Source organism: Schistocerca americana, chromosome 3, assembly GCF_021461395.2.
Source record: "Schistocerca americana isolate TAMUIC-IGC-003095 chromosome 3, iqSchAmer2.1, whole genome shotgun sequence".
NCBI classification, from domain to species: domain Eukaryota; kingdom Metazoa; phylum Arthropoda; class Insecta; order Orthoptera; family Acrididae; genus Schistocerca; species Schistocerca americana.
In genome coordinates this window covers 844,676,641-844,704,590 of record NC_060121.1, presented here as the reverse complement: position 1 = coordinate 844,704,590, position 27,950 = coordinate 844,676,641, and the positions used below count along the sequence as shown (strand labels likewise).

Here is a 27,950-nt window from a genome sequence, read left to right as displayed (position 1 = left end):
GCATCACCTTTCTGATAAACACTGATACTGTGCCGTGAACACCGAAATTAAACTCAAAACTTGTGTGGCAAACATTTTTAATTACTTCACCATAACTCGTAAGGTACGTGCTGCAGCCACGGCATCAAAATAACACTCCACCCACGTTCCACGAAAGCTACGCGACGACTTCCCACTGTTGCTCTGTGCTCGGCAGAGAGGCGACTATCGATTGTCAATGATACAATTATATGCTTACAAATTAGATCGTTCTCCAAGAAGCTCACGTCTCTCTCGTCTAAGTGGTCTCCTCTGAGCATGAGCTGCTTGCAAAGTACTCTGCAATCAAACGTTTTCGAGAGGACGTAGAAGGGCGCTACGTAACCGTTGACATTGACCATAAGCTGCTTGTGGGCACAATCAAGAACCCGTCTCAAGACGTGAGTCTGCGCCATTTTCGCAGCTTCCAAGGGGCAGACAACTTAATCACATATTACGTCTCATGGACTGGAGCACTTTAGTGACAATATTGCTATGAACTTAAGCCAACAGAACAAGCTAATGGCCCTTCCATCGACGAACTCATGACATATTGGATGACCAATCCGGATCGAATGTCAAACCTTATCCAACACTGAGCTAACACAGCTATGTGACATGTCCCAAGACAGGATATGCCACATCATGCAGCGCAGTATGTGGTGGGAAGTGTTCAACAGGCTACACAACTTGAGCTACCCAGAAACCAGAACAAGCCTTATCACAGACAGGTTCGTAAACCACGGGTTTAAGTAAAGCTGCAGAAGCTGTTTACAGGGCTGCCTAGCCTATCAATGAAATAAAACCAACCAATACACTCAGCCACAGCCACAGACAATTTCCTACAACCAAAGAACGTTTAAGACATGTACATATCGATGTGGTAGGACCTTTTACTCCATAAGAAGGCTTCCAGTTCCTGCTTTTAGCCATCAATAGAAGACTGAGATGAATCATGGTGGCACCTATCCACAATATTACAGCGGAAACAATGGCAAGCACATTTATAGAAATGTGGACCTTGCACTTTGGAATTCCAAACAGATCACCACAGATGAGGGCTGGCAGTTTAATTCAACCCTCTTCACAGCCCTGTGCCACCTGCACAGCATTAATTGCACATGCACCACATCTTAGCACCCCATAGCAATGGGTGGGTCATGAGATGGTGGTGGATCCTGATTCATGGCACTGCCATGGGTGCATTCAGTTGGCATATAAAGATGACCTCCAAACGTCACTTGCCAAGATCCTATATGGGGAAACCCTATTGTTTCTCTTGGACTTTGCACAGCATATATTCAATGCAGTGCACACTGGCCTGCCAACATCAGTGGACCGAGTTCACATACACATTCAGAACATATGCATGCCGCTATTATCACCACACATGCAACTGAAAGTATTCGTTCATAAGGACCTCTGCCACTGTAAGTTCGCAGTGATACACGATGACATCATATGCCCAACTCTCCAGCCACCTGACACAGGACCTCACAAAATGTTGTCTCACAGTGAACAGATGTTTGATGTTATCAGTGTGTGGCACACCAACAGCAGTGTCCCACGCAAGGCTCAAATCTGCATGTGTTCTGCAGGACGACTATGCTATGCCCTGACAGACTTCAGATACCCGATTCCCACATAGGCATACTGACCATGCTGACACCAATAACCTCAACCCAGATACCAGCACGACCTTGTCAGCCTCTCACAGACTTACCACTGCTGTCACCTGCACTGGGCGTCACCTTCAAATTGCGTTATGGCTGCATCAGACAGCTGCCTCAGCACCTGGCATAATGTCATCTGTACACCGTTCGCCAACACTCTCCTCCCCCTCAACGGCAGACAACAAGTACATACACATGCTGGAGGCCTGAAACGTGTTTCCCACTATCATACAGCAGCTATCCAACACACGCCTCAACGAGAAACTGTCCAACCGTGTCTTGCTAGCGCGTCAGCCACAGCATGGTCGGTCTGGTGATTTCGCCCATGATCAACTATCGACTCAACTCAATGTGCTCTGCAGTCCCTGTTCTTTGGGAACATCAAAAGCTTCGAGAAGTCGAAACCTCTCTAACATACCAAGGAGACGATCTCCGGACGAGATTAGTAGCACGTCTTGGACGCTGTAAGCGTGTAGACCATCTTTAAATTCACTCTGTGCAACAGAACGATTCATGAGTAACTGTGTTGTGCATCATACAGCAGTGGTTCTAATGTGCCTTAGTACCCTACTTCCACAAGTCTTTAGGGCATTGTAAACAGTATTCAGCACATTACACGAGAACTTTGAAATTGTGCTTTTCATAATGCGGCATAAACGTTGGAAAGTCGACAGGTAATTACCAGATATCAAATATTGTAGTGTCACTTCTAGCTGCACTTGATCGAGGAGTCCATCTGTAATGTATCGGATTTTCTAATACAGCCCGAGTCACAGATCTACAAGTGGATATTTAAGATAATTCTCATTTAATGTTCCACACCAGCTGCACACTTTTTTATTCGATATCATGTTTCGGTCACACTGGATCATCTTCAGATCTAAGTAATTGCATTAGCCACCCATCTTGTCTACGTAGCTTAACATATCAGAATATATGTAGTTCTGAGTAGACAAAACGGGTTGCTAATGCAATTACTCAGATCTGAAGATGATCCAGTGAGATCGAAACATGTAATCGAATTTTATAAAGAATGTGCAGCTGAGATGGAACAATAAATGAACATTATCTTAAGTATCAACTCGTATATATTTGCTGAATTCTCTCAAGACGATTACGTAGACTATAGTGAGATCTACGAATATTCGAAATTGGCATTTGTTATTCTTAAGTGAATCACGAGTGTCTTGATTTAAGAGTGCTGCTGCCTTTATAAGTTTGTTTAATGCCGCTGCGTTATTTCTGCATAAGATTCACTTCCAATTCCAACATTTCTGCTTCCTCTATTTCTTTCTGGATTCTTAGTTCATTTCTAATACCATAACCTCAGTGACAACACAAGTGTCCATACGAATAACCTATGTTAACGCTATCCTGAAAAATAGAGTCCCAAGAATTTAAACAGGAGCTTGTGGAAATAGTACCACACGGCCCCCCTGCTGTATGAGGCGTCATGCGACTAGCTGTGGTGTCACTTTTGTTGCATGTGGAAATCCGCCTTCAGCGTCAAAACTTTCTTCCCGAGGAAACATGACGTTGATGTACTGTTCCGTCCCGTTCTGTTGACGGCTTGTGAGAGTGCAGTCATTTGAAATTCATTATGGAATGATCTAACGTTCCGTCTGTTTCATTTATGCACCACAAACAGCTGTTCAAATACTTGCCAGTGTTTTTATTCGTTTAGGGAGTTGCTTCTTTATGTTGGAAATTTTAGAGATGTAGAATTATATTTCATATCACCAGCTCAGAAGGTATCGATGGTTCTGTCACGAATGGGTCAGATTACATCACTTGACAGTACAACTCAAAATCATGTGTCTAGAAGGCTGTGGCGTAGCAGAACACATGTGAGTTGTCAATTGCGTAATGTCTGCTGTGTGGAACACATCTGCGGGATCAGTTTGGTGTTGTTATTTAGTTTGACGTGGAAATATGTGTATTCAGACATGAAGCAAACAAGTTTATTTAACACGAGGGCATTTAGCCTGTTCCGTGCGTTTGTTATACCTGTCATTTTGATTTTGTATTGTTATGCTGTCGATGCACAAAAAGTGGACACAAATTTAAAACATCAATGTGAGACCATAAACTGTTTATTTGGTGAAGTACCTTTCGTTCAGTCTGTGGCAACAGAGACTAGTGTGGTGCGGAAAAGGGAAACTGGTGATGAGAAGGACGGTAATGTGAAGCCGGCAGTGTCTGAGGCAAAAACAGAGAATCACAAAAATTCTGTTTCAGGAGATACGCTACTTAAAAGCTCAAATGGCACTAAAACCTCGAACGCTACTTCGACAGAGGGACCACCAAATGCAAATGTCAGTATGCCGCCGATGCCACCCATGCAAGCACCAACGAATGCAACTAATGTGACGGTTAGTTCCACAGAGTCGCCTGGTGAACCTGTTCTCCCCGACAAAGGTTCTGCAGAGGAAGAACACAACAGCTCAATGTCAATATTTTTTGTGCTTTGCGTGCTAGCCTTAGGTATTTTATTGATTCATTTTATGTTGCAATTCAACTTCCAGTACTTACCAGAAAGTGTCGCTATTGTATTTCTTGGGGCATTGATAGGCCTTATAATCAATCTGATGTCAAATCAAAACATTGCAAACTGGAGAAAAGAAGAAGCATTTTCACCAACTGCTTTCTTTTTAGTTTTACTTCCTCCAATTATATTTGAATCAGGATACAATTTGCACAAAGGAAATTTCTTTCAAAACATAGGTTCCATTCTTGTTTTTGCAATATTTGGTACTACTATATCTGCACTTGTTATTGGTGCAGGAGTCTATTTGCTCGGACTAGCAGAAGTGGCATACCGTCTGAGCTTCGTTGAAAGCTTTGCATTTGGATCTTTAATATCAGCTGTTGATCCTGTGGCAACTGTAGCAATTTTCCATGCACTGGATGTGGATCCTGTTCTTAACATGTTGGTTTTTGGTGAAAGCATTCTGAATGATGCTGTTGCCATTGTGTTAACAACATCAATTTTGGAATCAAACAATCCAGCAATGACATCATCAGAAGCTGTCCTAACAGGAATCAACAGATTTTGTTTGATGTTCTTTGCATCTGCAGGAATAGGTGTTGTGTTTGCACTTGTGAGTGCTCTACTCTTGAAGCATATAGATTTACGGAAGAACCCATCTCTTGAGTTTGGAATGATGTTGGTTTTTACTTATGCACCATATGCTCTTGCTGAAGGAATTCACTTGTCAGGTATGTATCAGTTAATTTGTCCTATTTTTTTCTAGTTTTAAAATAAATATCTAGATATTATGATTAGTGAGTGCAGGTTGCCATTGAATTTCATCACACAATATCTTTTTAATTTCTGTACGCAGTCATCTATAAATGAGAGTATGGAGCTACATTTCACTTTGCAGAGCAAAACTGCTATATTAGATAAAACATTATAACCCAAGGTAATGCTGCTAAGCATATTGTAATTACATTTGTTAGTTCCTAAGAATTGTGGTAAGCTGCCCTGAACAGGTTCAGCATTCTGGGTGTAAGGTTGCTTTTTTTAAATGAGAAAGCAGAAAACACACACACACACACACACACACACACACACACACACACACAAAGAGAGAGAGAACGTGCTAGCTTTTGAAGTAATCCTTTTTCGAAACACACCTGCATGAGCCTATGTCCATACATGGTGCCAGCTGGACAAACATTGCCAATGCTGCGTTTTGGCAGGTGGTCTAGGTTGTAGTGGGACGGTGTTATTTGGGATGGGTAGAGAGGAGTTGGTAGGTGGGAGGTAGGAAAAGGGGTTGGGATGGGTAGTTAGCAGCTCATAGAGAGGCAGCTGCTTTGCTGGCTAGGAATGCATGAGGGAGAAGTGGCAGGTACATGGTCTAGGCATTTGATGCACAGTTGTCAAAGACAGTGGGGAGCGGTGCGTGCTGGAGATGACATGGGGGTGTGAACTGGGGGAGGTAACAAGGAGGAGGAAGGAGAAACTGTAGGTGGAGGGTGTGGAGACATTGGGTTAATGGATATTGAGGCCAGGATGGTCGTGAGAGCAAAGAATGTGTAACAAGGGTAACTCTCATCTGCAGTTCAGAGAAGCTGGATGGTCTGGCTTGTGAAACATCCATTGGAATTGAGTATGTTATACTCGGCTGCATGTTGTGCCAACAATTGGCCAGCTTTACTCTTGGCAACAGTTTGGCAGTGGCCGTTTGTTCTGATGGACAGCTGGCTGGTAATCATACCAAAATAAAAAGCTGTGCAGTGTTTGCAGCAGAGTTGGTCTATGACAGGGGTAATTTTGCAGGCAGCCCAGCCTCTGATATGGTAGGATAAGCCTGTGACAGGATCAGAATAATAGTTGCTGGGTGGGTGGACTGGGCAGGGCTTACACCCTGCTCTGCCAGAGGCATAAGATCCCTTTGGCAAGGGGTTGGGAGTGGGAGTGGCATAGTGAAGGACCAGGATATTGTGTAGGTTGGGTGGATAATGGAACACCACTTTAAGAGGGATGAGAAGGATCTTGGATAGGATGTCCTTCATTTGAGGGCATTAGGAGACATAATCAAAACTCTGACAAAGAATATAGTTCAGCTATTCCAGTCCAGAGTGATGGTGGGTGGTGAGAGGGTTGTTTATGTGTAGCTGATTCTTGGGGGGGGGGGGGGGGGGGGAGCAGTATTGGGGAGGGAGCAGGGTGAGGATAGGGCACAGGAAATCTGTGGACTAGGTTTGAGTGCACTATTCATATAATTCTCTCATAGTAAGAATCTATTTCTGCCCCTGTCATGGCTTTAATTGAAATTGTAACTCCTTTATTTGTTGCATTCTGTAAACATCATCATTTAGTACCAATACTTATTTGTCCTTGGAAAGTTTGGGAAACTGGTGCTATACACTTCAATTCATAGAGTTGCAGTTGAGATATTATTAACATAATCACACTAATGACACTGCTGTCATATTACAGTATTAGGAATTAGAATAAATTCACTTCTAATACCCACACTTAGTAATGTTTTCATTTGTTGCATAACTAGTTTTGGAATGCCACATTTATTTTTTAAATGTGTATCTGTTTTGAGATGAGGGTCTGCCATCTCATCAGTGTTATTTAGATTTAGAGGAGACTGATACAGTATTTGCTAAAACTGGTCCTGAAAGGAATCCAACTGTGAGGCATTTGATTGTGTTAGTCATAATTTCTATTATGGAAGTTAAGTTTTTATGGAATAAATAGTTCATCAAATACCCAGTTTAAGTTTTATTTTACAAACAGAGTGCAGAAAGTTACCCTAGGCTGTGCAAATAATACAGATATACAGGGTGAGCACAAAGTCTTGCACTGATTATAAAAAATTATAACAGAATAACTGTTTGACATAATAAGTTACATTTGATGCCTTTACGTAGGTTAGTGTTACTAGTTTTTTAAGACCACTTACGTTAGTAAACCTCAACGTGTTCTCCCTTGGTAGCTCTGAGAATGTCGAGGGATATTCCAGTTCCCACCAGGTGTTTCTTAACATGTGTTCCGTCACAGTACCCATAGCAGCTTGTATCCTAGCCTTCAGATCGTCGTCGTCAGCAACTGTTGTGTTGAAGACTCTGTCCTTGATGTAGCCCCAGAAAAAAAAGTCAAGGGCCGTAATGTCTGGAGAGCGGGGTGGCCAGGATGTTCGACCGTTCCTTCCAATCCACCGATCCAGACATTACTCCTCTACTCCTCTCTCCAGACATTATGCCCCTTGACTTTTTTTCTGGGGCTACATCAAGGACAGAGTCTTCAACACAACAGTTGCTGACGTCGACGATCTGAAGGCTAGGATACAAGCTGCTGTAGGTACTGCGACAGAACACATTACGAAACACCTGGTGGGAACTGGAATACCGCCTCGATATTCTCCGAGCTACCAAGGGAGCACACGTTGAGGTTTACTGACATAAGTGGCCTTAAAAAAAAACTAGTAACACTAACCTATCTAATGACATCAGATGTGACTTATTATGTCAAACGGTTATTCTGTAATAAATTGTTATAATCAGCGCAAGACTTTGTGCTCACCCTGAACGCCGTATCATCTGCATAGGGATAAATTACAATGGGAGTCCCACAGAGTTGGTCATTAGCCTGCTACCGTTCTCACTTTATGTTAATTATCTGTCATTTTATTTGAATCATGAGGTAGAATAATCCTGTTTGCAGATGATAGAAGCATTGTTGTGAAGCTGAGCAAAAGAGCATCAACAGAGAAAATAGTAAGTGATGTTTTTGTGAAAGTTACTGAATGGTTTTGCACAAATGGGCTAGCTTTAAACTATGAAAAAAATACAGTTCATAAAGTTCTGTATCTTCAAAAAATATCCCACATCCTATTATACTAGTATACCAACAAACAATAATGTAAACAGTATACAAAATTGTAAGGTCTTGGTTCAGCATATTGACCAGAATTTAAAAAGGAAAAAACCGTTCAATAGTCCTGATAAAACATTTAGGTTCAGATACTTTTGCCATGAGGAGAATTTTCAACTTTGGGGATATAAAAGTCAGTAAGTTAATGAACTTTGCATATTTTCTTTTAGGATTATGATCTGGGGTAACTCTTTGCTTAGGCAAAATGTATTCATTGCACCGAATAAAGTAATTAGAGAAAGGCAACTACTTACCTGTAGAGAACTGATATGTGGCACATAGAAAAACGTAGTAGAAAACAGTTAACACTAGCCACTGAATTATTGTACTTCTTCTAATAAGCATATACACATTCGCACAGAGAGACACCAGATGTGCATACCCACAGACATTTCGTGCCTCGGTGGTTGTGTGTGTGAATGTGTGTACTCTTACTAGAAAAATAGCAAAAGCTTCTCTGTAGTTAAGTGGTCGCCTTTCCCTAATTTCAATTCTTTTTCTGTACAGGGATTTCCTTTGTTGTTAAAGAAAGTAATTACAATTATGTTTGGAGTTCACATACTTACACCTTGCAGGTATCTTTTTGCGCAGCTAATAATATTTAACCATAGTGTCACAGTACATTTATTGACTTATGAAATTTATTATCAACAATCCACCTACGTTTCAGAGTAACAGAGGTATTTACAAGTACAACACTAGAAGGAAAAATGATCTGCATTGTCCTTTAATGAATCTAACTTTGGCACAGAAAGGGGTAAAATATGGAGCTGTAAAGCTCTCTGAGAATATACCTATGGAAATAAAATGTGTGACAGATAGCAGAAGTTTTTTTAGATGTAGATTAAAGATGTTCCTCCTTGACAACTCCTTCTAAACTATAGAGGAATTATTGAATAGAGACAGCTGATCTTAAAAAAAGAAAAGAAAGAAAAAGAAACTGTAAATGGCCACCAGCTTGTAGTAGTATAAATGTTTTCTTTTATTTTTTTAGTTACGTATAAATGTTTTGTGTGTGGCACATTCCAAATCATAATGTTAATGGTGATTTTGATCTGTGGGACAAGTAACTAACGAATTATACTCATCTGTGTGGATGATGTAAGATGAATAGGCAATTGCAAGACAAGTATAAACAGAATGATACACAACTATTACATTATATATTTGCTAAGTAAGCAGGACTAAGTGCTAATGAAGAGAAGACAGAATCTGTGGCAAATAAAGACAAACCTGGTTGATGCACCCTTGGGCTGTAAATGAATTACCTTCAACAGAGTTGATTAAGTACTTTTAACGTCTCTTCAGTCAGAACTGGTGTATAAGTGCAGATGCATACCTTACAGCTGTTAACATAACAAATTTAGAAGCCTAAGAAAAATAAAGCTTAACACCGACATCAAAACTAATTTACATCAGTCTGCTGTAATTATGGTAGTATTACTGAAGTTTGAAGTTTCAACATTCAGGAAAAAGTTGAGGAAAATCTATTTATATTAGAAATCAAATCTTCAGAGTTTTGATCTGTAAGTGATTAAGATATAAGAGAACGGAGGATCGGAAAAGATGAACTACAGAAGCTATTCAACAGTGAAAAGTTCCACATTGCTAAAATAGAAAGTTATGCTGTGTTGCTTATATGGTAGGAACACCAGAGAGTAGCATACCCCGTATAGCATTCTCTAGAAAAATACATGGAACACAAGAAAGATCCAGAAGCTAATGACAGTACAGCTTCTGGGATGATGTAACGAGGATGAATATCAATGCCAAATGAATTTCCAATGCAGTAGATAGAAATTCATTCAAGATGCTTGTGGTGCAGATGTGTAGTCAATAATGTCCTTGCCAAATGAAAGAAAGAGAAATGCTCCCCAACAGCACCGAAATCCCGGTGTAGACTAACATCCAGTACTAAATTTAGCTTATTTACTTTACTTGTTTTCACTCTGTTGTGTCCAATGGTAACATATTTTGGGGCAACTATCTGCATTCACAATCTACATCTGTACTCTGCAAATCACCATGAGGCATATGGCAGAGGGTACATCCCATTGTACCAGTTATTAGGGTTTTTTCCACTTCCATTCACCTATGGAGCACAGGAAGAATGATTGAATGCCTCTGTGCATGCAGTAATTATTTTAATCTTATCCTCATGATCCCTTTGTGCTTAGCCCTCAGAATGGCAGTTCAAGTATTTTGTTGTCAATTTACAAACTTTGTGCAGGCTGTTGTTCAATTACCTCTGAATTTTTATTCTGCCTTCTATCATTAGATGTGTGATTAATAATATAGAGTCATTTAAAGAGAACTGCACCTTGCATTTGATGAGCAGTTATGCAAGTTTTATTTTTGACAGGCTTCCTCCAAACCGAAAAATTTGAAGTATAAATCATAGAGTTCCAAGAAATTAAAAAGTTGTCTTGTGACGCACTTCTCACGATAGTTCCTCACAGTAGTTCCTCTGTAGCATGTTATCCAGTTATATAGATGGAATACATTTCATTTCTTTTCTCACTAATTTTTTTATATCTTTTGATTTTCTATCAGTATTGTGTGATTAATTACTACTTCCATGACTGAACTGTTTTGGTGCACATAGTCCCAGAAATTGTTAGAAAAATAATTATATAAGCATTCAATTGTGTGTATGGCTGTTATTACTTTTTATTGTTTTCAGCATTTAGGAGATGTAGAGATTCAGTTTTATTTTCTGTAAGATACATTTGGTGTCTGATAGATACTATTGCTGTAGTGTTGTTGGACTATATTTCCCCTTGTAGTTTGATAGAGTGTAGGACTTACGAGAGCACGTGTACAGTTCTACAAATTTTGAAAATAAACTTTCTTACTTAGCATAATCCAATCATAGATTTAATCTTTAAGGGCTACCATTATACTAAACTGCAAAACTGAATTGCCCCAGATATTACATTCTGTGTCTTGTAGCCATTGTACTTCTGGACATTTGTGTAACATTTGGACAATCTGAAATAACTTCTTCACCCTTCAAAAGTAATTTTATATTGTTTTGACATCTTCATTACCCCATCAGAATTCTGCAGCAGAATTTGATTGAGAATTGTTACTGATCCCCAGCATATATGCATAGCAAAATATATGCATAGCCACTGGTTCATTGTTCTTGACATTTTGATTTTTGGGTTTGTTGGTGAAAACTTCAGTTTTTCTGTTGGGTATCTGAGATGGTTTTTTAAAATGTGGTAATTTTATATTTTGCTTATAAACTTTTTAAGATACATGATGGTTACATCATCAGGACAAAGCATGTTCTAAGAATGAAAAAAAAACTGCTTTAAGAAATGTTTTTCTGACTCCAACTTTTTCTTACAGGTATAATGGCAATACTGTTCTGTGGGATTGTTATGTCACATTACACCCACTACAATTTGTCCACTGTGACTCAGATAACAATGCAGCAGACCATGCGCACATTGGCTTTCATTGCAGAAACATGTGTATTTGCTTACCTGGGTCTTGCGTTATTCAGCTTCAGACACCGTGTTGAGCCTGCACTTGTCGTTTGGAGCATAGTGCTTTGCCTTGTTGGACGAGCTTGTAATATTTTTCCCCTGGCTGTATTGTGCAATCGTTTCCGTGAACATCAGATCACGAAGAAGATGATGTTCATTATGTGGTTCAGTGGTGAGTGTCGTGTGTTGCCTGTTACAGTCTTTGTCCTTCAAAACTTAAACAGTAGAGACAAAATAGCAGGAAAGAATTATGTGTGTCACACATTGCACCCTGACAAGAAAAATGACACAGGTCGAAAAAGGCAATGTTTAGTTTGTCACTGATAAATACGTGTGAAGTGCCACAACTTCCACTAAAAATATAATGGAATTAACAGCCTACAATAATTACTTGAAATTTGAAGGAAACATATATCATTTCAATATAAGACTTATAGAATTAATTATATGAGCTGAGTTTTCTTAAATACTGCATTTTTTGAGTTGTGTCACTGTTCTTGCTGGGGTGCAACATATAAAACAGTGATTTGGTCAGAAATGATGTACAGAATATTTTGTTGTCAGTAGACACTGAATAAATTAGAAGATTTGGCAATAGAAAGTAGTATTTGAAATTAGTGGATCGCAAAGCAGATAAAGTTAAATAATCAGGAATGTTCCAAATGTCATTGTTGACTGCCAGTTAATTTTAATGACACTGGTAGTCAGTAAAGCTGACTCCACTCATGACAGCATTAGCACCTTGACAGGATATGAAGAACATAATGAATGAATGACTTTATGATTCTTTTAAAGAAATTTTCAGCTGGTTCCTTCTAAATGACTGGTGCAAAGTGATTGACATTTGAGGTTTTGTGATGCCTAGTTTTACACAGTTAATGTTGGTAAGTAGATTTGTTAGAAAAAGAACTTTGAAACACATTGCTATAAATTTCTTTAGCTACAAACTTGAACACTTCCAGTATGATAGAGCTTCTGCAGTGACCTATCATAGATGGTAAGCAGAGACAAATACAGGGCAGTCATGATCAGACTACAGCTAGCCCCTTCCCCCATAACTACAGCTGTTTCTTCTGAAGCTTCGGAACATAGCTTTCAGACTTAACACTCAGGTTGTATTATTTAACGTAGTGGTTCATGAAAGGCTTGCACAGTGTAAGAAGTACGGCAGTGCAAGTCAAACCTCAGAAAAATTGCACGTACTATGTTGTTGTTGTGGTGGTCTTCAGTCCAAAGACTGGTTTTTCCTCTTCATCTCTGAGTACTGCAATCTGCATACGTTTGAATCTGCTTAATGTATTCATCTCTCGGCCTCCCTCTGCAATTTTTACCTCCCATGCCTCCCTCCAGTATTAAATTGGTGATCCCTTGATGTCTCAGAATGTGTCCTACCAACTGATCCCTTCTTCTACTCAAGTTGTACCACAAATCTCTCTTCCCCCAGTTCTATTCAGTACCTCCTCATTAGTTACATTATCTACCCATCTAATCTTCAGCATTCTTCTGTTGCATAACAGTTCAAAAGCTTCTATTCTCTTGGTGTCTAAACTATTTATCGTCCATGTTTCACTTCCACACATGGCTACACTCCATAAAAATGCTTCCAGAAAGGACTTTCTGACACTTACATCTAGACTTCATGTTAACAGATTTCCCTTCTTCAGAAATGCTTTTATTGCCAGTGCCACTCTACATTTTATATCGTTCTTACTTTGGTGATCATCAGTTATTTTTCTTCCCAAATAGCAAAACTCATCTACTACTTTAAGTGTCTCATTTCCAAATATAATTCCCTCAGCATCACCTGATTCAGTTCAACTACATTCGATTACTCTCGTTTTGCTTTTGTTTTACTTATGTCCTCCTTTCAAGATAATGTCCATTTTTTTCAAATGCACTTCCAAGTCCTTTGCTGTCTCTGACAGAATTACAATGTCTTCAGCAAGCCTCAAAATCTTTATTTCCTCTCCTTGGACTTTAATTCCTATTCCAATTTTTGCTTTTGTTTCCTTTACTGCATGCTCGATATGCAGATGGAATAAAATCAGGGATAGGCTACAACCTTGTCTCACTCCTTTCTCAGCCATTGTTTCCCTTTCATACCCCGCGACTCTTATAGATTAGATTAGATTAGATTTACTTTCATTCCAATTGATCCGTAGTGAGGAGGTCCTCCAGGATGTGGAACATGTCAGAAAAACAACAATACATGACAAATATTTAAACTAAAACAAATAAGCTAATGTACCATTCCACAGGTCCCAAGTGGAATGATCGTCATTTTTTAATGAACACTAAGAGTCATTTTACAAATACTATTGCACTGAATTTAAAATAAAAAAGTTTTATATTTATTTATAAGGTAAGAAACATGTAATACAACTACTGTAATACTTATTTACAATGAACACATTACTGCACTGAAATGGTGCAGAAGTTAGATTATACTTACACACACACACACACACACACACACACACACACACACACACACACACACACACACACACACAAATTTTCAGTGAACACATTACTGCACTGAAATTGTGCAGAAGTTATGTTGTACTTATATACAAATCAGTTGGTTTTCCTCAGAAATTCATCAATGGAGTAGAAGGAGTTGGCCACCAATAAATCCTTTAGGCTTCTCTTAAACTGAATTTCATTGGTTGTTAAGCTTTTTATGGCTGCTGGCAAGTTATTGAAAATGTGTGTTCCTGAATAATGCACACCTTTTTGTACAAGACTAAGTGACTTTAAATCCTTGTGAAGATTATTCTTATTTCTAGTATTGATTCCATGAATTGAGCTGTTGGTTTGAAAAAGTGATATATTTTTAATGACAAATTTCATTAAGGAATAAATATATTGGGAAGCTGTAGTTAGTATCCCTAGTTCCCTAAACAGGCTTCTGCAGGATGTTCTTGAGTTCACACCACATATAATTCTTACTGCACGTTTTTGTGCCCGGAAAACTTTAGCTTGGCTTGATGAATTACCCCAGAAAATAATCCCATATGACATTATGGAATGAAAGTAAGCATAGTATGCCAGCTTTTTCATTTTTATATCCCCTATGTCTGACAAAATTCGCATTGCAAACAGAGATTTGTTAAGACGCTTCAGCAGTTCTGTGGTGTGCTCCTCCCAGTTGAATTTATTATCAAGCTGTAATCCCAAGAATTTAACACCGTCCACTTCTTCTATCTTCTTGTCATCATATGTTAGACATATACTCTTGGGACACCCCTTACAAGTTCTGAACTGCATGTAGTGTGTTTTTTCAAAGTTTAGTGACAAAGAATTGGCTAGGAACCAGTGATTAATGTCTACAAATATTTTATTGGCTGATCTTTCTAAGACTACACTTGATTTGCTATTTATTGCAATGTTTGTATCATCAGCAAACAAAACAAACTTGGCATCTGGTAATGTTACTGATGAAAGGTCATTGATATACACAAGAAAAAGCAAGGGCCCCAAAATGGAACCTTGTGGGACCCCACATGTAATTAGTTCCCAGTTGGATGATGCCTGATAGCTTGATACATGTCTCTTTCCTAATAACACCCTTTGTTTCCTGCCAGAGATATAAGATTTGAACCATTTTGCAGCATTTCCTGTTACACTATAATATTCTAGTTTACTTAAAAGGATATTGTGATTTACACAGTCAAATGCCTTTGACAGATCACAAAATATACCAGTTGCCTGCAATTTTTTGTCTAATGAATTAAGTACATTTTCACTGTAAGTGTAGATAGCCTTCTCAATATCAGAACCTTTTAGAAATCCAAACTGTGACTTTGACAGTATGTTATTTGAGATAAGATGGTTATAAAGACGACTGTACATTACTTTTTCGAAAATTTTTGAGAATGCTGGCAACAGTGAAATTGGACGGAAATTTGATGCTATTTCTTTATCTCCCTTCTTAAACAGTGGCTTAACTCCAGCATATTTCAGCCATTCGGGAAATATTCCACTGATAAACGACTGGTTACACAGATAGCTTAATATGTTACTTAGCTCAGAATCACATTCTTTAATTAACTTTGTTGATATTTCATCATACCCACTAGATGTTTTTGATTTTAAAGATTTTATGATGGACATTATTTCTGTTGGGGTAGTGAGGGTCAAATTCATATTATGGAAGTTACTTGAAATGTCTGGTCTAAGGTAATCCATAGCAGCATCTACCGAACCTGACAACCCCATCTTTTCAGTAACAGTTATAAAATGTTTGTTAAAAAGTTCTGCAACACTATACACATCTGTCACCAATGCATCATTTACTCTTAATGCTATTTGTTCCTCTTCATGTCTGGTTCTACCGGTCTCCTCCTTCACTATATCCCATATTGTCTTTATTTTGTTATCTGATATGACTATCTTTTCCTTGTAATATATTTGCTTTGACATCCGTATTACAGTCTTTAATATTTTGCAGTATTTCTTATAATGTGCTATAGCATCAACATTGGAAATGTTTCGGATTGACAGATACAGTTTTCTTTTTGTTTTACAAGATACCCCTATTCCTCGAGTAATCCATGGCTTCTTTGTAGACTTTGCTCTAACCTTGGTAAGTTTTGGGGGAAAGCAGTGTTCAAATAAGGTAAGCACTTTATTAGCAAAAATGTTATATTTTTCATTCATGCCATGAGCACTGTAAACATCAGTCCAGTGAATGTCTCTGAGGAGTGTCCTAAAATAATCAATTTTTGGCTTACTGATTACCCTCTTGAGCTCAGATTTAACAGATTTTATATCCTGTTCAGTATTAACATTTAACAGAAGGAACTGCATGTCATGGTCTGAGAGGCCATTGACTATTGGTTTTGTAATATAATTTTGTTCATTTGACTTTTCTATAAAGATATTATCAATGGCTGTTTGTGAGCAAGTGGTTATCCTAGTGGGGAACTTTACTGTGGGAATTAAGTTGAATGATAGTGTTACTAACTCAAATAGGTTCTTATTGGGAGAGTCTTTAAGGAAATCTACATTGAAATCACCAGCAACCACTATTTCTTTGTTTTTGGTTGTTAAATGGGCCAGTACAGCTTCAAGGTGGTTTACAAACAGATTAAAGTTACCTGCAGGTGCTCGATATACACTTAATATTATGAAAGATTTTTTGTGAAAATCTAATTCTGTTGCACATGCTTCCATATGCTGTTCTAGGCAAAATTTATGAATGTCTATGTTCTTAAATTTATGACAGTTCCTGATGAATGTGGCAACTCCTCCTTTCTCCATTTCTGATCTACAATAGTGAGATGCTAACCTAAACCCTGTAACACTTAAAAGTTCTATACCAGTGGTCACATGATGTTCAGAGAGGCAGATTATGTCAGCTGGGTTTGAAGACTCTAATTCATCTATGCAGATAGTTAATTCATTAATTTTATTTCTCAGTCCTCGAATATTTTGATGCAATAAAGATAGCTGACATTTCACATTGACTGATTTAAAATTGGATGGAGTTAAAATATCTGCTGACAGTTGAAAATTCTTAACCAATGGCTGTTTATGTTGATGTAATAAGCTGGAATTATGTTTTTTGATTTCTTTCTCAAACTGAAGGTTTGTCTCAGTTCTAACCTCTCTTAAAATTTGTTTTCTTTCTGTCCTCCCTACCCTAAAAAAGGGTCTTTTCTGAATCCTATAACCACTGGTATTTTACCACTCATGACAGTGCCTCCCCCCTTTAACTTTCCTGCTATTTCCCCAGCCAGTTTACCCTTCTATAACTGCCATCTGGTTTCTGTACAAATTGTAAATAGCCTTTCACTCCCTGTATTTTACCCCTGCCACCTTCAGAATTTGAAAGAGAGTATTCCAGTCAGCAATGTCAAAAGCTTTCTCCAAGTCTACAAGTGCTATAAATGTCTGGTTGCCTTTCCTTAACCTATCTTCTACAACAGGTTGTATGGTCAGTATTGCCTCACGTGTTTCTACATTTCTCTAGAATCCAAACTGATCTTCTGCGAGGTCAGCTTCTACCAGCTTTTACATCCTTCTGTAAAGGATTCATCTTAATATTTTGCAACTGTGACTTATTAAACTGATAGTTCGATAATTTTTGCACCTGTCAGCATCTCCTTTTTTAAAATTGGAATTATTATGTTCTTCTTAAAGTCTGAGTGTGTTTTACCAGTCTCATACATCTTGCTCACCGTATGGAAGAGTTTTGTTACGGCTCTCTCTCCTAAGGCCATCAGTAGCTCCAGTGAAATGTTGTCTACTCCTGGCGCCTGGTTTCAACTTAAGTCTTTCAGTGCTTCATCAAATTCTTCACGCAGCATAATATCTCCCTTCTCATCTTCATCTACTTCCTCTCAAGTACATTTCCCCTGTATAGACCCTCTATATACTCCTTCCACCTTTCAGCTTTCCCTTCTTTGCTTACGACTGGTTTTCCATCTGAGCTCTTGATATTCATACAGGTAGTTCTCTTTCTTGAAAGGTCTCTTTAACTTTCCTGTAGGCAGCATCTATCTTACCCTAGTGATATATGCGTCTACATCCTTACATTTGTCCTCTAACCATTGCTGCTTAGCCCTTTTGCACTTCTTGTTGATTTAGTTTTTAAGACATTTGTATTCCCTTTTGTCTGCTTCTTTTACTTCATTTTGATATTTTCTCCTTTCATCGATTAAATTTGATATCTGTTGTGTTACCCAAGGATTTCTTTTAGCCCTCGTCCTTTTACCTGCTGGATCCTTCACAGGCTTCTCTATTTCAACTCTCAAAGTCACCCATTCTTGTTCTACTGTATTCCTTTCCCCTGTTCTTGTAAATCATTCCCTGATTCTCCCTCTGAAACAATCTACAACCTCTGGTTCTTTCAGTTTATCCAAATCCCATCTTCTTAAATTCCTGCCCTATTGTAGTTTCTTCCATTTTAGTCTGCAGCTCATAACCAATAAATAGCGGTGAGAGTCCACATCTGCCCCTGGAAATGTCTTACAATTTAAAACTTGGGTCCAAAATCTCTGTGTTACCATTATATAATCAGTCTGAAACCTTCCAGTGTCTCCAGGACTCTACCATGTATACAGCCTCCTTTCATGATTCTTAAATCAAGTGTCTGCTATGATTAAATTATGCTCTGTTCAAAATTCCACCATGCGGCTTCCTCTTTCATTCCTTTCCCCCAGTCCATATTCACCTACAACTTTTCCTTCTCCACCTTTTCCTGCTTTAGATGATCTAAACATCATTAGCGATAGGAAAGAATCTGTAACAGCAAATGCGAATGCGTTAATCAAGGCTAGTGAAGATGTATGTCTAAGGATAAGTGAAGACAAAACCAAATATCTGGTTACTACTAGAATGCCAACAGCAGTAGATCAGGAAATGTTAAGAGTCCAACTGAAGAAGAGATTACGGGCGGGAAATGCATGCTACTTCTAACTGAATAGATTACTTTCATCACGGATATTGTCTAGGAATTTACAGATTAGAATATACAAAACTATTATTCTATCGGTTATGCTGTATGGGTGTGAGACTTGGGCTCTCACTGTGCAAAATGAAAAGCCATTTTGAGTATTTGAAAACAAAATTTTGAGGAAAATTTTCAGAGCAAAAAGGGATGACATTAGTGGAGAGTGGTGAAAACTGCATAACGAAGAGGTTCACGAACTCTATTCAAGCCCTGACATAATCAGTATTATTAAATCACGTAGGCTGCAATGGGCAGGTCACGTAGCTCGAATGGATGAGGGCAGGGCAGCGCGCAGAGTACTGGTAGGGCACCTAGAAGGAAAACGTCCTGTGGGGAGACCGAGGCGTAGATGGGAGGACAATGTGAAGGCTGATTTGAGGAGCCTAGGTATTGAAGGTGAATGGAAGGAAATAGCCCAAGACAGGGACAGTTGGCGAAAATACGTTGCTGTGGTAATGGACTCTCGAGTCTATGACCAGTGAATGAGTAAGTAAGTAAGTACCTTTTCCTACTTTCAAATTCCAGTCCCCCCATGGCTATTTAATTTTTGTCTCCCTTAACTATCTGGATAATTTCTTTTATCTCATCATACATTTCTTCAATCTGTTCATCATCTGCAGAAATAGTTGACACGTAAACTTGTACTGCTGTGCAGGGTGTGGGCTTTGTGTCCATCTTGGCTACAATAATGGATTCACTATGCTGTTCATAGTAGCTTATTCGCATTCCTATTTTTTTATTCACTATTAAACCAACTCCTGCATTACCACTATTTGATTCTGTATTTATAACCCTGTACTCACATGATCAGAAGTCCCGTCCTTCCTACGACCTAACTTCACTAATTTCCTCTGTGTGTAAATTTAACCTATCCATTTCCCTTTTTAAATGTTCTAACATACCTGCCTGATTAAGGGATCTGACATTCCACATAATGACATCCTCCTGAGTAGTTCCTGCCCAGAGATCTGAATTGGGGACTATTTTAGCCAAGAGGACGCCATCATCATTTAACCTTACAGGAGAGTTGCATGCCCTGGGGAAAAAATACAGCTGTAGTTTCTCCTTGCTTTTAGATGTTCACAGTACAAGCACAGCAAGGCCATTTTATTTATGTATTTATTTTAAACAGGCCAGACTGTTGCTCTTTCAACTACAGAAAAGGCTGCTGCCCCTCTTCAGAGATCACACGTTTGTCTGGCTTCTCAACAGATATCCCTCCATTGTGGTTATGCCTACAGTATACAGTATGTGACTATCTGTATTGCCTCTCCACCAATGAAAAAGTCCACGTTTCATTGTTTCATTTGGGGGGGGGGGGGGGTTGACACATACCATAATGAGGAAGGTAAAAGTGTCTTAATTTAAACTACTGAAATTGTTTGAGTTAGTAAAAGCATTAGTAAATAGATTTTACAGACCGATGACCTCACAGTCTGGTCTCATCCCTCAAAACGCTAAATATATTACTTTCTTACAATCAATTCATTAGTATTTTGTGTGATACGGTGCCTAGGTAGCCAATCCTGAGTTAGATTTTCCCTAAATCACTTCTAGTAGGGCCTAGTTCAGTCCTTCAGATGTCCGTTTCCAGATCCATTCTTGTTGGGTAAGCTTACGTTCATTTCTATCAAGTTTAATGTAATGGAATGTCAGACCCAAACCTTCTCTTCTTCAGCTCCTAATGGAAACATTTATTTTTGTTCAAAATATTCCTACTGTAACAATCTCAAAAATGTATTATGCCTGTTGGAGAATCATTACAGCTAATACGGTACTTCTAATACATTGTTAACTGAACTTATAACAACATTTTTCTTAAAAGTAAATATTTGTATTTACGCGAAAATCAACTATTATCTATGGAAACTGCTGAAATCCATACCATTTTAATATATTTCTTTTTTAATTGTTATTATTTTTCTGTTTTATTTCTGTCAGGTCTACGTGGTGCAATTGCATATGCACTTTCATTACATTTGCAGTTCAGTGATGAGACTAGACATGTTATTGTGACAACTACTCTCATTATAGTGCTCTTTACAACACTTGTCTTTGGAGGATCAACTATGCCTCTAATGAAGGTGAGTCACATTCAGCCTTCTATATCTTTATGTATAACTTTTGTCCATTTTACGGATCTACATAGGATACTGTATTTTTCACAAAGTGTATTCATAGTTCACAAGTGTTATCCATTCCCCATTATTATTTGCTAACTTCATAGAATTTTTTTATATATATATATTTTTATTCGTGTGTTGTGTGGTATGTGTTTTAAGTGAGATAATGAGTTAATATAGTTAAAACTGTCAGTAGCAAGAAAGGAGATTAGAAAATCAGCCAGCAGTCGAATAATGTCCACTTTCTGAAAATTGTGTTTTTGCTGAGGACCCAGAAAAGAATTTAAAAAGATATTTTTGCTGCTGATGTGGTTTGGTGGTTTGCATCAAAGAACAAGATAGCCCTGATTTAAATTCCATTAGTTGAATTGTGAGGTTGTTATATAATATTGTTGCACCAGCAATAGCACTGATGTTGGACTGAAAGTCATGTATGGAAATGTCATGTGTAGATTTACAGCAAACGAGAAATACCTGTGGCTCTGCCATCGTACTGATATCAAAGTCAACTGCAGATAAGCAATAAAGAAGCTTGCGCCTCAAATTTTCTACATACGAGGGCAGTTCAATAAGTAATGCAACACATTTTTTTTCTGAAACAGGGGTTGTTTTATTCAGCATTGAATTACACCAGGTTATTTCCCAATCTTTGAGCTACACAACACTATTTTTCAACGTAATCTCCATTCAATGCTACGGCCTTACGCCACCTTGAAATGAGGGCCTGTATGCCTGCACAGTACCATTCCACTGGTCGATGTCGGAGCCAACGTCGTACTGCATCAATAACTTCTTCATCATCTACGTAGTGCCTCCCACGGATTGCGTCCTTCATTGGGCCAAACATATGGAAATCCGACGGTGCGAGATCGGGGCTGTAGGGTGCATGAGGAAGAACAGTCCACTGAAGTTTTGTGAGCTCCTCTCGGGTGCGAAGACTTGTGTGAGGTCTTGCGTTGTCATGAAGAAGGAGAAGTTCGTTCTGATTTTTGTGCCTACGAACACGCTGAAGTCGTTTCTTCAATTTCTGAATAGTAGCACAATACACTTCAGAGTTGATCGTTTGACCATGGGGAAGGACATCGAACAGGAATAACCCCTTCAGCGTCCCAGAAGACTGTAACCATGACTTTACCGGCTGAGGGTATGGCTTTAAACTTTTTCTTGGTAGGGGAGTGCGTGTGGCGCCACTCCATTGATTGCCATTTTGTTTCAGGTTCGAAGTGATGAACCCATGTTTCATCGCCTGTAACAATCTTTGACAAGAAATTGTCACCCTCAGCCACATGACGAGCAAGCAATTCCGCACAGATGGTTCTCCTTTGCTCTTTATGGTGTTCGGTTAGACAACGAGGGACCCAGCGGGAACAAACCTTTGAATATCCCAACTGGTGAACAATTGTGACAGCACTACCAACAGAGATGTCAAGTTGAGCACTGAGTTGTTTGATGGTGATCTGTCGATCATCTCGAACGAGTGTGTTCGCACGCTCCGCCATTGCAGGAGTCACAGCTGTGCACGGCCGGCCCGCACGCGAGAGATCAGACAGTCTTGCTTGACCTTGCGGCGATGATGACACACGCTTTGCCCAACGACTCACCGTGCTTTTGTCCACTGCCAGATCACCGTAGACATTCTGCAAGCGCCTATGAATATCTGAGATGCCCTGGTTTTCCGCCAAAAGAAACTCTATCACTGCCCGTTGTTTGCAATGCACATCCGTTACAGACGCCATTTTAACAGCTCTGTACAGCGCTGCCACCTGTCGGAAGTCAATGAAACTATACGAGACGACGCGGGAATGTTTGAAAACATTCCACAAGAAATTTCCGGTTTTTTCAACCAAAATTGGCCGAGAAAAAAAATGTGTTGCATTACTTATTGAACTGCCCTCGTAAGTTGATAGTACCAGAGACATAACAGTTGACAATCGCTGTAGCAGTTAACTACAACTGTGGAAGACACCAGTAGTCAGTATATAAAATTTTATAAAAATTGAGTTGAGATATTTTCTCTAGGATCCCCAAATCTGAATTGAGCTGTAGCCTGTGAGACATGACAACTATTTGTACTTAGATTAAACCCACATACAATATTGGGCACAATTTCTGTGGTAATGTGAATAGTTGGCTAATAGTTTCCAGCCAGTTTCTACATCTATTTTAGGGAAAGTGTGAGTGGTGCCTTAGATGTTGAGGAGTATCATACTTTCTGTCATAATCATCTTTCCTTGAAACAACAGCATTTTTGACATTGTCTTGCAGTTTATACTGATGAGAACTTTCACATCACAGTTCTGAAATAGTGACACTCATCTTTTATCTACCACTTCATGTACAGCTCTTACAGAGTGTCAGAATCTATTACAAATTCACTGGACATTCCCTTCATCCCTTTTCATTTCAACATAAACATTGTCATAATCTACCTGTTAGTCATTTGTTTGCAATTTCCACAAGGGCATGCCCCTTCTCCCTGCTGCACAAATTGGTCACAACAGTAGTTACTCTTTTCTCCATGCATAAACAGGAACTGTGGTGGCCTGGTGAGACTATATTCAGCTTTAGGTATCAGAGCAATTTTAGTAGACTCAAAATGACTCTGTCATTTTGTATCCTAGGTGTGCTCATCCGTGTGGAACCAGGACAACAGCTATAAAGAAAATTTTTATGACAGAAAAAGAATAAAATTTTTAAATTTCAAAGAAGTGTACATTCCAGGACTTTGCATTGTCTCGAATTTCATGCAGCTCAACACAGCAAACTTGCTATCATACAGCTACAAATTGTGCAACCCAGTTTGCATGGCTGCAGAGTGACATGTCAGATTAGGGGAATAGGTCCATCTTGGTTCTGTCCTAGCCTGTTGAATCAGTTCTGTCAGTCAGTTAATTTAAGGGTGTTTGTTGGATCTTGCCCATCGTCTTGTGTAGTGTGCCTAAGGAATGTTCCATTCTCAGAATGCTGTACAAGAGTTCAAGCAAATATCATTAGTAGTTTTATTTCTATAAACCAGATTGACAATACTTAATTTTAATGTACAAAGGTGTCACAAGTGATGGGCAACATGCAACATAAATCCAAGTCCTTGCTATACACAATGTTCCTGCAAGTTGAGACACATCACGGATAACTGTTCTCGTAGCACTGTCTGCTAGGCTGTGCTAATACTTCACAAATCCTGTCCACTAATGTCCAGCCAAGGCTGGCAGGAGTGGTGCTTACATTCATATCTTGCAGAGGTTGCTCCTGACGCAGCGAAGTCCTAATCAGCGCAACATTGGCCGATGTCTTTTCACCACCTTCTCTGATTTTGGGTTCTTCTTCTTCGTTCCAGATTACGCCAGAACATTCTTCTCCCCCCCCCCCCCCCCCCCCCCCAAATGAATGGACTGCCATTGTAGGGAGTGCGACCAAGGCGGGGGATGCAGAAGTGTGGGTGGCATCATCGGGCCAGAAGCTATGGCTGCAGGGGACATCAAGCTTCCAGCCATACCCCTCCATCTGGCCTGCATTCTGGCAGAAATGTCCCATGGAAAATGACCAGAAGGGTACGCGTCCACCTCCTGCTGCCATGAACCAGATGAAGAAGGCAATGACTGCTGTGGTGTGGATGGGTCCAGCTCCATTGGTAGGACAAGAGGCGACAAAGGCCTCGTGTCCATGGGGTCGTCCCGCGGTGTCGTGTCTCATGATGATACCCTCTGTGGCCACACTGCCATCTGAACCCATGAATCTGGGGGAAGAGAGACTGAAAGATCAACACCTACATGACAGAGGCGAAGTTGATTTTGATGGCAGTGCTGCAAGCCATCGGGACGTGAAATAAGAAACATGCAAGCGCCAAATCGACGGAAGATCTTGCCTTGTGCCCACCATCTGCTGCCACTAAAAACCCTGTAAAAGACAATATCATACAGCGCAAAGCGATACTTGTAGCCTTCCTTCGGTGCCGGATGCTAATGAAGGTGGAGCAGTGCCCAATGGCGGCAGCTGGCGATGGTTCATCTCGTGGGTGCAAACGATATGAGGTGAGAAAAAGTTGCCGTGCTTGATCCCTAGTGTGTACGGAGTGAAGTTTGGCCATCTGCTGCTTGAAGGTTCTGACAAAATGTTCCACTTTGCCATTTGACTGTGGATGGAACGGTGCGCTAGTGAGATGCTGTATGCCATTGTGTTCACAGAACGTTTAAGATTCATTTGATGTGAACTGAGGTCCACTGTCGGACATGATTACTTCAGGTAAACCTTCTAGCCAAAAAATCGATGACAACACCTGAATTGTGCTATGTGATGTTATCGAGTTCATTGGCGCTGCAAAAGGAAACTTGCTATATGAGTCAACCCCAATCAACCAGCAGGTGTTCCAAAAAGGTCCCACAAAGTCTGTGTGCGTATGTTGCCATGGCGATTGTGACTTAGGCCAAGCAGAGAACTTTTGTGTCGGTGTGGACTGATTTTCCACACATGTGTGACACTGTGATGTTATCTTTCCTATTTGGGCGTACACATCCTGCCAAGTACAGTGTTGACACGCTAACTGTTTCGTATGTACAACCCCCCAGTGTCCTTGGTGAAGCAACTGCGGCACTTCATTTTGCAAAGCTTTAGGGGTTAACACATATGGATGTCCACTTTCATTTTGAACAAGAATCACACCTTTCTGTACAGCAAGGCTATGTCAACATGCAAAGTATCGACGCACTACAGAGTTCTTTATGCAGTGCAAGGAAGGAGGCCAAGATGTGTGTATGTAGTGGAGCAAAATGTTCAAATTTGGATCAGCACCCGTGGTCTCAGCAATTTTCTTATAGTTCAGCAGAAAAGACTGAAGCAATTCAGACTCCTGTGCATCAGTATGACAACAAGATGCAGCAGAAGAGTCGAAGTCTATATCAGGACCAATCGGAAGATGGGAAAGTGCCTCCGCATTACCATGTTGAGCTGTTGGATGATATACAATCTTGTTCTGGTATTGAGACAACAACAAAGCCCATCTTTGCAATTTTTGGACAGTTTGTACAGGAACTGGTTTCGTTGGATGAAACAAGGACTGCAAAGGAATTTTCTGCCATACAAATAGTGGTGAAATTTGGTGACACCATACACAATAGCCAGAGTGTCTATTTCAATTTATGAATAATTACACAGAGCTTTGGACAACACTTTTGATGCAAAAGCAGTAGATATATCTTCATCACCAATACACAAAAGCATGGCACAGATTCCTTAAGATGAAGTGTCAACTTGCAATACAATTGTTTTAGTAGGACCAAAGTGAACTAAGCATCAATCACTAAGCAATGCATCTTTAAGTTTTTGAAAAGCTACTTGGCCCCCATCCATCATAACAAAGGGGACGTTCTTGCGACACAAGCGATGCAATAGAGCTGCTATTTGCGCAGCATTCAGTATGAACCATATATAATAGTTCATTTTCCCTAAGACTGACTGCAATTTTGTGACATTGCGAGGAACTGGCAACTCTCATATGGCTAACAGATGCAACTGGAGAGGATGTACATCTTGACTGTTTGACATGACCAAGATACTGCAACCCAGGTCTAAAAAAATCACACCTGTCCAGTCTATATCTTATTCCGTTATCAGACAACACACTAAACAAAGCATGTAAATTTGCAATATGTTCTTCAGGTGTACGACCTGCTACTACAATATCTTCCAAATAGTTTGACAGTTTGGCACTTGTGTAGTCAGCTGTTCGTAATACCATTGGAAAATGGCGGGTGCAGAAGCACTGCCAAAAGGCAAATGCACGTACTAGGGTGGTTTGAAAAGTTCTCAGAACGAAATAGAAAAAAAGTACTTACATCACTGAAGCATTTTTTATTTTTCAATGTAGTCTCCTTGTAGATTAATGCACTTGGTCCAACAATGTTCCAGTGCCTTCATCCCATCTCTAAAATGAGTTCCCTCCAGGCCTGCAAAATAGTTGTCAACTCTGACTATCAATTCTTCATTTGAAGTGCATCTTTGTCCACCAAGAAAAATTTTCAGTTTCTGGAGGAGATGGAAGTCTGACAGAGCCATATCAGGTGAATAAGGTGGGTGTAGAAACAATTCATATCTTAGTTTGTGAAAATTTGCCATGGCGACAGCACATACGTGCAGGCACACATTGTCTTGTTGCAGCACCCATCTTGGAGATAATTTTTCCATTTCTAATTCTTCAGTTAAAATGTGATACACACTTCCAGATGACATCTGGCAAGCACGAGTAATTTCTCGCTCTTTCAATCGGCGATCCTCCATGACCATTTTGTGCACTTTTGTAACACTTTCTGGAGTAGTGACACATCTTGGCCAACCACTGCACAGATCATCATCTAAGCTCTCCCAACCAAATTTAAATTCATTTTTCCACTTGGCAACAGGTGAATATGAAGGAACAGACCCCCCCCCCCCCCCCCCCAGTGTATTCTGGAAATTTGCATGAATGTCCTTTGGTTTCATACCTTTCTTTACAAAGTACTTAATCACTGCTCAAATCTCTTCCGCCCCCCCCCCCCCCCCCCATCTTCACAAATCTCTACACAGGAACAACCTCAGAGCCACATCACCGCCACAGCTCTCTTGCAAGAGCACTGATGTGGCAGGTGTTTACAGGCAACAGTCCAATGAATATCACATGAACAACTCATTGCGCTACTGCTAATCTCTCGTGGTGATTCCGAGAACTTTTCAAACCACCCTCATATTTAAACAAGCCCAAGTGAGTATTTACTACAAACAAGTTCTGAGATTCTTTATTGAGCGGTAGTA

The 27,950-nt window shown here is 39.6% G+C and overlaps 1 protein-coding gene across 1 annotated transcript in view; it reads left to right on the top strand.

Moving 5' to 3' along the window:
- The first annotated feature begins 3,562 nt into the window (after positions 1-3,562).
- Positions 3,563-27,950, top strand: part of LOC124607077 (sodium/hydrogen exchanger 8) — a 49,159-nt gene continuing 24,771 nt past the window's right edge. Inside the window, exons 1-3 of the mRNA XM_047139254.1 lie at positions 3,563-4,910; positions 11,446-11,757; positions 20,986-21,128. Coding sequence (XP_046995210.1) covers positions 3,638-4,910; positions 11,446-11,757; positions 20,986-21,128 — 1,728 coding nt within the window. The 5' untranslated portion in view covers positions 3,563-3,637. The remainder of the gene's footprint in view (positions 4,911-11,445; positions 11,758-20,985; positions 21,129-27,950) is intronic.